At 47.3% G+C, this 13391-nt stretch overlaps 1 protein-coding gene across 1 annotated transcript in view; it reads right to left on the bottom strand.

Moving 5' to 3' along the window:
• WWC1 (WW and C2 domain containing 1) overlaps window positions 1-13075 on the bottom strand; it is a 66163-nt gene extending 53088 nt beyond the window's left edge. The window contains exon 1 of the mRNA XM_054287776.1: window positions 12907-13075. Within this exon, the coding sequence (XP_054143751.1) occupies window positions 12907-13025 (119 nt within the window). The 5' untranslated portion in view covers window positions 13026-13075. The remainder of the gene's footprint in view (window positions 1-12906) is intronic.
• Window positions 13076-13391: the final 316 nt, after the last annotated feature.

Below are 13391 nucleotides of genomic sequence, written 5' to 3'. Positions count from 1 at the left end.
CACAGGAGGATGGCTCAGTGGCTGCTCAGCCTGCTCCAGCCCTGCCACTGGGGCTACTGCTCAGGCCCACAGCCAGAAACAGCCCCTAGGGCAAAGATTTTTACTGCTTCCACCAGCAAAATTGCAAGTAGTTACAATACTGTGAGAAATGGTTCACTGCACCCTTCTGAGGTCAATCCAGAGGCAAACACTTATCATTACTAAAACAGGGGAGATATCAAATTCACCTCCCATCCAGCCTCTCCCTGTATAGCACTCTAAAATGTGGGATTTGTTAATAACTGTACCTCTTCTAGCTTTTCTCATCAACATTTAATAAAAATACTGGGATAAAACCAGCTCATACATCTGGTGACAGTAATCAGAAACACCACAGCTCACACACCCCTGTGTGCATCTGACCTGCTTGATGGGTGAAGTGCCCACCCTATAAAGCCAAGAAGTCACCAACTCAGGACTCAGCTTAAGGAGAGCTGGGTTTGTTTAGCTCAATTTTGTGCCTCTTACAGAACTACACCAATTCATATTCTTCAGTGCTGTATCTTCACACCCGTGTGTGACCAGCCACCAGCTTAGACACACTGCAGCTCTGACATGGCAGATGATACAAATTCTCAGTGCTCATTGTAAAAGCAGCAGCTTTTCACAGTTACCTGGAAACAATATTTCAAATCAGCTGAAGCACAGCTTTGTACAGCAGAGCCCCCAGGCACAGGAGGGACAGTGCCTGTGCCACATGCCCCCTGATCACAGCACAAGACAGCAGCAGGGGATCCAGGGCTCTTCTCTGATGCCCAAGGAGCAGAACCTACCTGTGACTGAATGAGAAAAACAAGTAAACAGGACTAAAAGGGCAATTTGCTGCACCTGTGCCAGCCAGAAAAATGCATTTACAGTCCTTAGTGAGTTGAGTGCACTGCTCTGTCTTCTTGTTCAGCTCAATCAAAGCATCCCACAGGTGAGCTGTTACAGAACAGGAGCAGGAAAACTAAATCAGACAACACAACTTCCAAAGAGGGACTAACCTCAGTGGTGAAGAAAGAACACAAGAACTTTGCTGGCTTCTCCCATCCAGCATCAATGTACTTGATATTCTCCCAAAACAAAACCATGCACAAAGGATAAAGAGCTCATAAAGCTACAAAAAGGAGCAATTCCAAAATGAGCCATCAGGAACACCAGGAGAGCACAGTAAGAAACACTTTGTGGTGGTCCAGATACAAGAATAAACCACAGCCTTCCCAAAGGGTATGCAGGGAATTTACCTAGATGGAACTGACCAGGTCCAGTTTTAAGAAGTGAGAAGAGCTCTGGTTTGTTAGTGATTGCCCACAGCAATACATAAACACCCACACCAACAGCAGCCCAGTGCCACAGGGCCACCACTGTGCTGCACAGCAGAGCAGCTGGTGCTGTGCAGGGGACACTGTGTGGTGGCTGCCACTCCCAGCTGTGACAGGATCCCGAGGAAGGTGAGGGCAGGCACAGAATCGCACCACAAGTCCCAGCCCCACCTTATCACCGATGTTGGAGGCACAGGCTGAGCTGTTTCTCAGCAGGATGCCTGGCACTTGCTGTCCCATTTCCCAGTATCACGCAGTGTAGGACTGACAGGCAGGATAAACCAGTTGCATCACCACACCCTGCCCAGGAACGCAGCACTGTCACTGAGCACTCACCAGCTCCGTGCAACACCACCAGCTGCAGGAAACAGTTACTCCACAGCAGCATTACTCCCTGCTCATGGTGTTAGAAAGGATGCACTTCACCTACAGCACTTAAAGACTTTTGAAAGCCTAAAGCATTGGCAACAGTGCACTCATATCCATCTCCTAGTGAAGAACTGAGGCTACATTCTTTAAAGGCAATTCACTTCCACCTGCACAAAGATACTTTAAGACAGCTGCCCTTCAAGCTGTTACTAGTTCGACTCTGTTCTTACCTGTGGGATATGAAAGTTTAGATAAAGGTATTTGACATTAAAATCAGTTGAGAAAAACATCCTAACAAGTTCCTAAGCCTATTTGCTTTTCTTAGCATGACAGGCTTTACAATATTCCTTGCAATTCTCCGCTTCATGCTTTGTTCAAAACTTCCTGATTATACTAATAAAATAATGCCCAAAGCACACCAAAAATCTTTTAATAGAGTCAAAATTAAAGTATCAGATCTATTACACCACCCAGCCTTTCCCCTCCACTGGAGCAGCATTAGAGCCTTTGGACATCTCATTTCAACAAGAAGGTTATTTAGTTCTTGAGTTTGGAGTAAAGTATTTAATCACCAAAGGATTTGCAAATTACACATGAATATGCATGTAGCACTTCTCACCATGACATAAATCCTATTGTATATTTATGAATGGATTGCTTTGCCTCCAGCTTCTACATGTATATAAACACAGGTTTTAATCTTCAATTCCTTCCTCCCTCCCTCCTTTTTAAGAAGTTGCTTAAACAAATTTGCATTTTTGGAATCTATTACCTACAGCGTATTTCTTGCCTTTTTTTTTTTTTTTTTAACTCCACAAACCTTCTTCTCCCATCAGGCAAAGTGCTTACTTATGAAAGGCTTTAAAGACCCTGCAAACATGGCCATAAGGGAAATAAGCAGCAGTGTTATATGGCTTGGGAGAGAAAAAGCTGAAGCAACAATCACTGGAAAAAGGAGTGCAGAGAACTGGGAACAGAGAAATATAAAATGACAGGTCAACAGCTTGCCTTTGACTGCAAAGCCACTAGCTAGGGGGGAGTAAACCCTCCATAAATATTGAGAATGCAACATAAATAATAAAATTATTGTTGTGAAGCCCCTAATTCATACTGACATAACCTCATTATTCCCTACACCTCTGAACAGGATCTAGGCTGGCCACGAAGCAGCTGGACCAAAGCAGCATTCAAAAAAGACAGTGTTCAAAAAAGACAGCCAAGAGGCAATACTGTAATTCAGAGTTGCTGCCACACAACTGCCCAACTACTCCAGACAACTAATTCAAACAATAAAGCCTTTAAAGGGTGTTGTTAAAATTATCAAACTTTAGTTATTTCGCTGCAATTCTGCTCAGTATTGCATTAAGTGCAAAGGAACACTTGCCAACATGCCACAGTCCATCAGAAGCGAGTGCCACAGCAGATTTCCAAGCAGGTTTACAGGTGTGAATACCCCTTGGGCTGTTCTCATCCTTGTTACTACACACAGCAAAACCCCAACACCAGGGGCTAACTGCACCTTCTCCCAAGGACCTGGTGCCACCTGGCTCTGGTCAGAAACCCAGAGCAGCCTCCAGGCCCACCCTGCTGCCTGGGGCTGTGGCAGCAGCCACAGAGACACCATGGGACAGGTCTGACACAAGAACAAATCCTCCCAGGCCTAAACCTGGCCGTGAACTGCAGCATGCTCAGCTGCACTCAGGTGTCCTTCACCCATCCAGAGATCTTTACCTGACAGGAAGAGCCACCACAGCACCTGAGGCAAACCCCAGTGACTGCACTGGAAGGGACCCCAGCCCAGCCAAGCTACTGAAGATGGAGCACAACTTGTCAGAGGTACCACCCAAAACTGCAGGAGCCTGCACCTGGGAAACAGAGAGAAAACAAACCAGGAAACACTCTGGGCTATTAGCTACAGACTACTGGACAAATAGAGAATAAAGATGAGAAAATTCAACACAGAACATTTCCTTTAGGGATAAGAGTGGCATTTACAAAAGATGTGTGAAAACAAGCCTGAGTGGAAGACTATGTGTGACCAGTTCAGTTGCAAATCTTTGCAAACTAAGATTTTTATCCATGCAACCCTTTTGCAAATGACCACACCAGGCTCCTGCCATGCACCTCTCCCCTTCCATCCATACAATCTTCTCCTGAAAAGAAATCTTAAAAAGGAAGTGAGGAGTACTGCCCAAGGAATACAAGAGAATATCTGCTTTAAGAAAGTATTCACATGCAGGTTATGCTTTCAATAGCATCAGGCAGATGATGGCAGATACATTCCAAACAGAATCATCAGTAAACCAGTTGTATGAGAAACCCACCATGGCTGCCACACAGCACTCAATGACTAATTAGCAGATAGATGACAATAGATATACCTTTACTCAGAATTATAGACCAGCTCAGCTGAGTTTTCACATCCAAATGCAAAACATGGAAAAGTTAAGAAGTCTAAGACATCTTTAGTGCCACAGAAAACCATGGGACATGGCAGAAGCCATGACATTTCCCTTCCCTCCACATACAGATTAAAATAAGAGAGAATAACACTCACTGATCTCTTTGCCAGACAAATCTGTCCATGTCTAGAATACTGGAAAACTTTTTGAGAACTGTTAAACAGCCTTTTATGTATTTGTCCATACTAGAATTCAACAGTCCCATCAAGGCAATAACTTGTGCTAACTCTGATGATTAAACCTTGTGGTGTGACATAAGAAAAGACAAATATCAAACCTGGCTTACTGCCTTGCTGGCTGACAAGCTGTTTAGGTTAGCTGGATGTGGAGATGACTTCAAGGAATTTCAGCAAAATCTCAACAAGTGGGTCAACTGACAGCTGAAGTGGAGAGAGACCAGATGTTGAGAAATGTTGAATAATACACTGAATGGGAGAGTTTAACCTCCTCATTCTCTGCCAGGTTAACACATCACTAATCAAACACACCTGAGCATCACCACATCCATATCCCAACAAAAAAGCCTGTACAAATTAATTATTTAATTTCAAGTTGAACCATGCCAAAAACTCTACAATACCAAATGTTATTCATGCTAAGAATATTTATTAAAAAAAATTCCATATGAAAAGATCACCTGGAATTAGACACAGTACAGGTCATCAGAATGTACATCAGTCTTACTATTTAAAAAAAAAATACCCAGCACCACCCAAGACAGGCCATCAGCCTGAGATACCTCCCAGGAAACAAGCTGGATAATTCAAAGAGTGCATCACACATGACAGCCAAATGCTTTCCATTACCATCCCCACCCGAATCCCCTTTCAGATAATTTACATAAGCAGCTCAAATATATACTCAATGTTTCAAACAGTCCAACAATGGTGCCAGTGTCCAGGATGAGGATGTCAGGAGATGTCTCCTCCTCTTCACTCAGGTGCTGTGGTGTGACAGGTTTCTGCTGCCAAGCCATGGTGCCAACCTGCCTGAGCCCTTGGAGGATGTCCCATGGGATTCAGGCACCTGATGGCCAAGGAGACAGCCTTTGCAGCGTGTCTTCTAGTGGCTGCAGAGGTTCAGCTAGTTCACGGCATTCAAAGCAAAATTAACCACTAAATAATCCACAGTACGGTTTCACACAGCACTTCTGGGGTTGCCTACATTTTCCTGTGCTGCCTGAAGGGTCCAGAAGGTTATTTTACCCACTGCTGTTCCTCTTCTGGCCATCCTCCCTGTGGGGCAGGGCTGTGAAGGATGAAATAGCAGAGAGCCCAGTGCTTGGCAGGGAATTGCCCTTGCTCTCAGTACAAGGCTATTAAGGCAGTTGAAAGTCACATATGAGAAATCTGCAAGCTGCTGCAGGGTCATTTAAGCAATAGCTTCACTTACACTTTGGTTCAAAGTAGCTGTGTGACCACCTTGCATCTCAACTCCGCACAGAGCAGATATGAATGGCTGCCTCTTGAAAGCAATCCTGTTTATTGCGTGCTTTAAATCAATAAAGCTTCCCTCCACAGAGTACATTCTTCTAAAATAGTAATTAGGCATTTGAGGAGAACCAAACAGTTTCACTAAACAATACCATTAGTACTGAAACGTCAGTTTGACATCTCAGCCAGAAAGCACTTTGTCAGAACTAATTAATCCCTACAGCACCTCCATGAGATTGAGAAAGCAATTCATCTGTTTTTTAAATGTGTTGGGTACTTATGCTGCAGAACATCGTGGCTGGGGTGGAAGCCGTAGGTACCAGCACAAACTGAGAACAAACCAAGCCAGGAGAACCCTTCCAAGAGCATGAAAAAAACAGAGAACACTGACAGCTGTAGGATTTGGCTTCTTTGCATCTTCCTGTTACACACCAAACCTCCTGTGACTATCTGGAGAGTCTTCCAGATGCCACTTCACTGAATGAGTGGCACTGAAAAGCAGTTATTTTTCTGCAGGGAGCAGTTTGCCCACTGTTTGTTCAGCCAATTATCTATGCATGTAGCTTTAAAGGGAGGAGGGAACAGTAACCTTAGGCTCTGTGAACAAGAACTGAGCTTAAACTGCTCAAATAAAGCCAAGTCCTCATTACCACAAGCAAAGCACGTAACCTTACTAAACAGGTCTCACAAATGGCAAGCAGCCAGCATGAGAAGTATTCCTCTCCAAGGAAGTGGTCAATCTGCATAGCTCTCCTACAGGTGCGTGCAGTAGCACCAGTCTACACACCTCCAGCTGACTCTGCCAAGCTGCTGCCACCCCTCTTCATTGATTAATTATTCCAGCTAACACTCTTGCCCTGCTGCTGCAGCACTCAAGGCCACCAGGTTCAGCCAGCCCTGGCACAGGGAGACCAGCAAGGCTTTCCCAGCCAGCTGTATGGTCTCTCCCTGTCTCTGAGAAAGGCTTGAAGGCGTCCCCCAGGACACAAGTGAGAGCCAAGGCCAGCCCAGGACGTGTCCCTGCTGTCACAGGGGAGCTCAGCAGTGTCCCTGCAGCAGGAACACTGCGGGGATGCTGAGCACAGAGCAAGGACAGCCTTGGCAGCCTGCAGCCACCTCCAGGAGCACACAGCAGCAGTCATTTCCTAATAGACTCCTCCAGCAACTGAGATTAGAGCCAGTCCCAAAAGCTGGAGTGGTGGGTCAGTGACAGGACCACCCTGAGCCACCTAGCAAACATCACTTCTTTACATACAAGTGATTTCATTAAACTCCTTTGGACAAATCTTCCAATAAATTTTCTGGCACAGTCTAGAGAAATCTAAATCAAATTCAGACATGAAAAATTTTGCTGCAAACTCATCTTCCCCTAACTGTGCTAGCTATGAAGCTGTCCTGTGAAGAACATATTTAGGAGATGCTCTGCCTCACGGCTGGTTTCACATGGGCTCTGACAAGTGAATCCATTCTTCCTGTAAAACTCAATCAGAAGTCATGGGGCAGAGCTAAGCACCTGGGAACACCTGCTCAGCTGGGCTGGCAGAGAGCCTGGCCAGGTCAGGTGCCTGGGGACAGTTTCACAAGTGCACCCTCTGCAGCATTCCTGGCTTGCCACCAGAGCCAGCCCCACTCCCACTCCTCCCAGCTCAGCCCCAGCTCTGCACAAGCACACACAGCCTGGATCCACTGTTTCTGGAAATGAACCCCAACAGCAAAATGACATTTTTCAGCCAGAACACCTTCCAGACCTCACTCCCTGCACTCATACAGAATTTCACCCTGCCAGAAATAGCAGTTTAAGCTGCCCCAAAAATCAACAGCAGCAAGCAGCTGCCCCAGATGCCCAACACTGCAGCCACCTATCCTGTCATTCCCACATCTTCTGGAATTTACTAGCCAATTTCCTGCCATTCCACTGGATGGAGATCAAGATAGCTATGCTGATATGAAAATATATGACCTACATAGGGATGGAATTGTTGATTCCGTTGCCAAATAAGTTTCCAGTCAGTCTAACTTCACACGCTGTCAGTTTTTGAGGCAAAATTAAAGGAGTGAACTTGTGAGCAAGATGACCTTGCCAGAGCAGAAGATGAAGCTCAACCTACATATTTCTAAACAATGTGATGTATGGAGATTTCTTCAAAAGCATTTCTGATCCTTTAAGACTCAGAATTCCCCAAGATTCATTAAAAAACTGCTGAGCTGAACAATGCCTCACATTTCTTTTTTTTTCATGTTCCATAGGGAAGCAAGATAAAATAACGCTTTTTGTCATTCTAAAGTCACTGCCAACATCCTCTGTCTCCACACACGTGTGCATACCACACCTTTAGCAGTGATGCCCTTGTTAAAAGCATCACACCTGTTGTTTCCAGTTCCCTCCCCAGTGTGAGGTGAGCTTACACAACTCAGGATGCACACTGTCTTTAAAGGCAGCCCCTGCAGTCTCCAAAACACCCAGCCTTGTCTGGGAGTCCAGGGGAAAAAAAAATATCAACCCAAAATAATAAAGTCTGATTTTCTATAACTGAAGCAGTGTGGTGGATTTCAGCTCCAACCCACTTTTCCAATCTACAGGTGCATTCTGAGCTAACTCATCTTGGAAGAAACTTGATATTAATAAATTAAAATTATTTCAAGTGTCACCATAATCTTACTTGCTATCCTTGTTTCCTTATGTATTAGCACCCACTTAAACCAATCATTATGGCAAAAAGTGAGAACAGCACAAATCCTGCACATTAGGACACCTGTTCTAAAAGGTGGCATTTGGATGACTTTGAAGACTGCGTATCTGTCACTCCCTTCTGCATTTTCCTTCATGGAAAATGGTCATCAGTAGTTTCTATGGGCACACACTAAGCTCCTGTTCCTTACAAAGCTGTCAGCTATTTTGGGGAATGCAAACAGGAGAAAGCAGCAGATTCACATACATATGACAGGGTGCTTAGCTAGATATCAGCACACAAAGGCAACAAGAGGCATCAAACTAGCAGCCTTCAGCTGCATGACCTATGCCACTGGCACTGATCAAAGAGCATTTCACTCCCCTGGTTTTTCTATTTTGGACAATTTTTCTCTCATCTCCTTATGCTTACTGATTTTCATCTACAGAAGAGCACAATGCCTTTTGTTCCTGCTGCCTTTTACTGCCCTCCCTTCTTCCAGCCCTTCCAGTATTTTGAAGGATTCTCACACTTAAGTTAGCTAGAGCAGCTTTATTCCAGTCATTAAAGTTATTCCACATTTAAGCAAGTAATCCAAGGAGGAGACAGTTACATACGAATTTTCAGCACAACGCTCACATTTCTAAATCTTTAATAAAGGCAGTTTGCAGACCAAGTGTGCAGAGCAGACTGGGGATGAAAAGCTTAAAGATCAGAATAATGCAGAGGAGACAATACTCTGCAGCACTTCTCATAAAGCCTAGAAGGGCATGGCTAGATGAGGGTGCTCTCCATATTATATGCCAGGCTTTTCTCCACTAAAATCCTCAGGCTCAGAAAAGCTGAATTTTCCTGATTAAATAGGTAACCCTAATATTTAAAATAGTTAAGATCTTAGACATGACACCACATGCACTGGCCCTCAACCTTGGTAAATCTCTTCACCAAAACTCTGATTTGGAAGTTCATACTAGAATAACCTCCATGTGGAGCAGGAAGGGAATTCAGGTAGCAAATGCAGAATCTGGGCTTTTACTTAATGAACATCTCCCAACCCTTTACAGCAACAAAAGCCTTCAAAAAATGAAGGGCCATCAACTAAGGCACTGCTGCCTCCCAAAATATCTGATGCTGTTTAGTAATTTCACCAAATTTAAGCTAGAATTGCTTCTATTTCAATAGCTTTTATTCTCAGCAGGACTCCAGTGATAGAAGTGAAATGAGAAGTTCAGTCAGCTCCATCTAAAATAACCCAGAAAAACCTGCTTACACCACCAGGTCAGTAGGAGAGTACAACACAAGTATTCAAGAGTGGGATAGATTATCAGGCATTGACAAATTTTCAGTGCATCCTGAAGCTTCTGTGTTGAAAGGCAAGGAGAAGTTAAAAAATTTATCCTCTTACAAGACAGTCTGAAGGAGGGTGTAAGAGCCCAAGGAGAGCACAGCACTGGAACAGAGATTCCCATCTCTAATCCTCACTTCTGGTGAAAGCTGAAATGTCACTCAGGGCACTCTGTGGTTCAAGCGCAGCTCATGCTGATGCCTAAGAACAGGCAGCAGCTGGTGCTGAAGTTTTGAGACACCCCTGGCATTTTCTGTTTGGCCACCAGCACAGCAGCTCCCAGGGCAGATGCACTCTGGGTTAAAGCAACAGCTCTCTGGCAGGCTTTACCAACTGGTATGTACTGGGGCACACCTGAAAGGTCATGCTTAGGTTTGAAACCAGGAATGACAAATTTTCTCCTCCAGCTCAATAAGGTTTCAACTCCTGTCACACTGCATTCAATTCCAACAGATCTACCAAAAAAAAAGCAGCTATGTGAGCTTCCTCTTACAAAACGGAAAACACAGCAGGGTTTTGGTTTTCCTCCCACCTGTTGAGAAGAATTGCCTTAGAGCTCTTTAACCTGAAATTCCTGTAATGCAAAGTACCTTGATTCCTTTCTGTTACATCACACCACAGGGACAGCAACAGTTAAATCACAAAATTCTTCAGATTATTTAATCTTAGATGATTTTCCAAAATGTTCCAACATGCACAGGTTTCTCAGGACTGCCCTGAGTCTTAAAAGGTGCAAGGTGCAAGTGCTCTGACATGCAGCTGCCCCAGCTAGGGCTGCAGGCACCTCAGCATCACTGGGGACACCTCTACAGGACACTGAGGTGCCACCAGGTGCCAGGGATCTCCTCCTGGCAAAGCCCAACAGCCCATCAGCAGAACTGGAGCCATGGGCTAAACAACAACTGGCAAAGCACCAGCCCAGCTTCTGATTTCACAGCCCAGGCCCAGCTGAGGTGCCACCTTTCACCCCCTGCTCCCCATCCCTGCTGCAGACCCTGTGTGCCCACAGCCAGCTCTGCTTCCCTGCCAGCCTGCTAAACCAACCTCAGCAGGACTGCAAACCTGCTGGCACTAAACAGTGGGACTGTCCATGCCCTGCAGCTAGATGGTATCCCTGCTCATGTTTACTTCCACTAAATTAAGCTAGAATGAAAGATTTAAGGAAGGTTTAAAAACCTGTGTTCTATCTTTCACTATCAGTTGCTACTCGCTGACCAGGATTACAAAGGTCCTCACTGACACTGGGTTCAGGGTGAGCCCTGACACACACACACCTTCCTCCACATTCCTCAAACCTGCATTTTTACAGCCATGTTACCCCCTATCTGTTGCTTTTTGCTGGGTTACAGACAGAATGTGTGAGCAGAGCACACAGAGCACTGTAGCAAATTCACAAACCCACCTCTCAGCTGCAGCAATTTTAAATATGACTTGTAAAAGGCTAACCTTTCAGTCATTTAAACTTTATTTTAAAGTTATAAAATGCAATGCTCAGTGTGTAAATCCAAGTTCACTCCCCTGCAGGGAACAGGCATCTTATGACCTGAGCTGATGAGAAATCCCCCATCAAGTGGGTTTCACAGGCAGTGGTAATTACTTGGCAGAGAAACTCCTTTCCTGTATGGCAGAGGAAAATTTCAGCTCATACAAGCTCAGGGTCCACCAAACAATGGGTAAATGTTGTGCCACATAGTTCTTCTGCTGTGGACCAGCAGACTGTTCAAAACCTTGTGGATTTTCAGGGGCAGTTTCCCTGGTAGCACAACTGGCAGATGACTCAGACACAAAGCTCGTCAGGGCCACGTGTATTCAGGTGTATTTCTATGTGCACAACAAGCATCATGTGATGAGAGTTATCAGAATGTTTTTGATTATTCTCCTGTAACAGTGGTGAGCAGGTAATGATTCTGCGACAGCTCAGTACACATGGCTAAATAAGGCACCCATTTAGTCATTTCTGTCATTCTTGAATCACTAGCCAAGGACACACAGGAATTTTTATAAGCCTGCATTAGGCCTATTAGATTTCTCACTCATCTTCATCCTCTGAACAGAATAAGGATGCCAGGAAAGCATTTCTAATTTAAGCTTCCATCGACTTTTATGAAGGTTAAAGAAACACCTTGGAACAATTCTGGTACTGGCCCCTCTCCACCACATTCCTAAAACTGAACCCCAAGAGGAGTTCCAAGGCCCTGGCTGGCAGCAGGTTACGTTTGTGTACAGTACATACAAGGATTATTCCTGGAATGCAGAACACTCCTTGAAATCTTGTAAAACTGGACAATCATTCACTTCCACGCGTAAGAAAAAACCCATCTAAGTAAACGGAGCCAAGGCAAAGTCCTGACGTCCCACCAAGAATGGAAGGCCCTTGAATTGATGGCTGGAGCAAGGGGAAGAAAGGAACACGGATTCAGAAATTGCCCTTTCTGCCCCACAAGGAAAACGCTCACTGTCAGACGGGGAAGTGTGTGAAACTGATCAACAACAAACTGCATACTTCAGATTGCTGGAATTTCCAACTAGGAAATTCACTAGGATGGATTTTTGAGTTCCTGTCTCTGGGAACTTCAGCTAACAAGGCATTAAACGAGAAAGTGAAAAACTTCTAATTTCAGCGGTGATCCAGTAGTTGAGCTTGCTGCACGTCCAAGCTCCCGTGCTCTGGCTCACCGTGATTGCCTCAAGCATGGAACCACAACAAGCTAGCACAGTGTTGCTTGGAAATGACCCCGCTATTGAGCAGCACCCTGATTTCTGTTTATCGTACTTTTCTAAGTGAGCGCTGCAGGAAAAGAACAACTCAGAGCAAGCAGGAGCGGGGGGATACCGCAGGGAAGAAGGCGGCAAAGAGGGGGCGATCAGAGACACACCCAGAAGTCCGTGACCTCGGCGACGGCCAAGCTTTGTAAGGCCACGTAGCTGCCCGCAGAGGTGGGCCACGATGCAGGACAGGGCCCGCCACAGCCCTGCGAGCCCAGCCTGTCCGTCGGCACCGCTCCGAGCCACCGCGGCTCCCGCAGCCCGCCAGGGCCGCATGGCCGCGCCGAGCGCAGCGTGCGCTGCGGCTCCGCAGCACGGCCGGGGCCGGCCAAGGGGAGCCCCGAGCACAGCAACACAACTCGCTGAGCCCCTCCATCCCTCCGCTCCCAGGCGCCACTGCCGGCCAGGCCCGCAGGTAACGCCGCCGCCGTCCCGCCCTGCCCCGGCAGCCGGGGCACGGCAGCAGGGACCGGCCGGGCTCTGCGCGCTCACCGCGGCTCCCCGCCCGCCGCCGCCCACCTGTCGCGGGGGTCGACCCAGCTGGTGGTGCGGCTGCCGTGGTCGATGTAATACACCTTCCCGTCGTAGTCCCGCGCCTCCTCCCAGCCCTCGGGCAGCGGCAGCTCCTTCCGCGGCATGGTCCGCACCGCCGCCCCATGCACGGCCGCGCTGCGCTCCGGGGGCCGCGCCGGGGCTCCCCTCCCGCGGGCGGCGCGCAGCGGTGCGGGGGCCGCGCCGGCCCAGCCGCGCAGGGAGGCGCCGCCGCCGGGCAGCCTCACATGCCGGCCCCGCGGCGGGGGCGGGCCGGGGCGGTGCGGGAGGGCGGCGGCGGCGGCGAGCCCGCGGTCAGCGCTGGGCGCGGAGCCCCGGCCGCTCCACCCGCTCACGCCTCCATTTCCTGCTCCGCCGGCGGCCGCCCCGAGAGTCCCGCGGCGGCACCGCCCCCGCCCCGGCACCGCCCCCGGGCACACCCACCGCGTGTCACCACCCACGGCCACGCCCCC

The sequence above is a fragment of the Melozone crissalis genome, unplaced genomic scaffold (assembly GCF_028551555.1).
Source record: "Melozone crissalis strain CALT ecotype California unplaced genomic scaffold, PUWL_Pcris_2 ptg000061l_1, whole genome shotgun sequence".
Lineage (NCBI taxonomy): Eukaryota > Metazoa > Chordata > Aves > Passeriformes > Passerellidae > Melozone > Melozone crissalis.
Note: the sequence above shows the minus strand (reverse complement) of the source record. Positions and strands in the feature narration are given on the sequence as shown.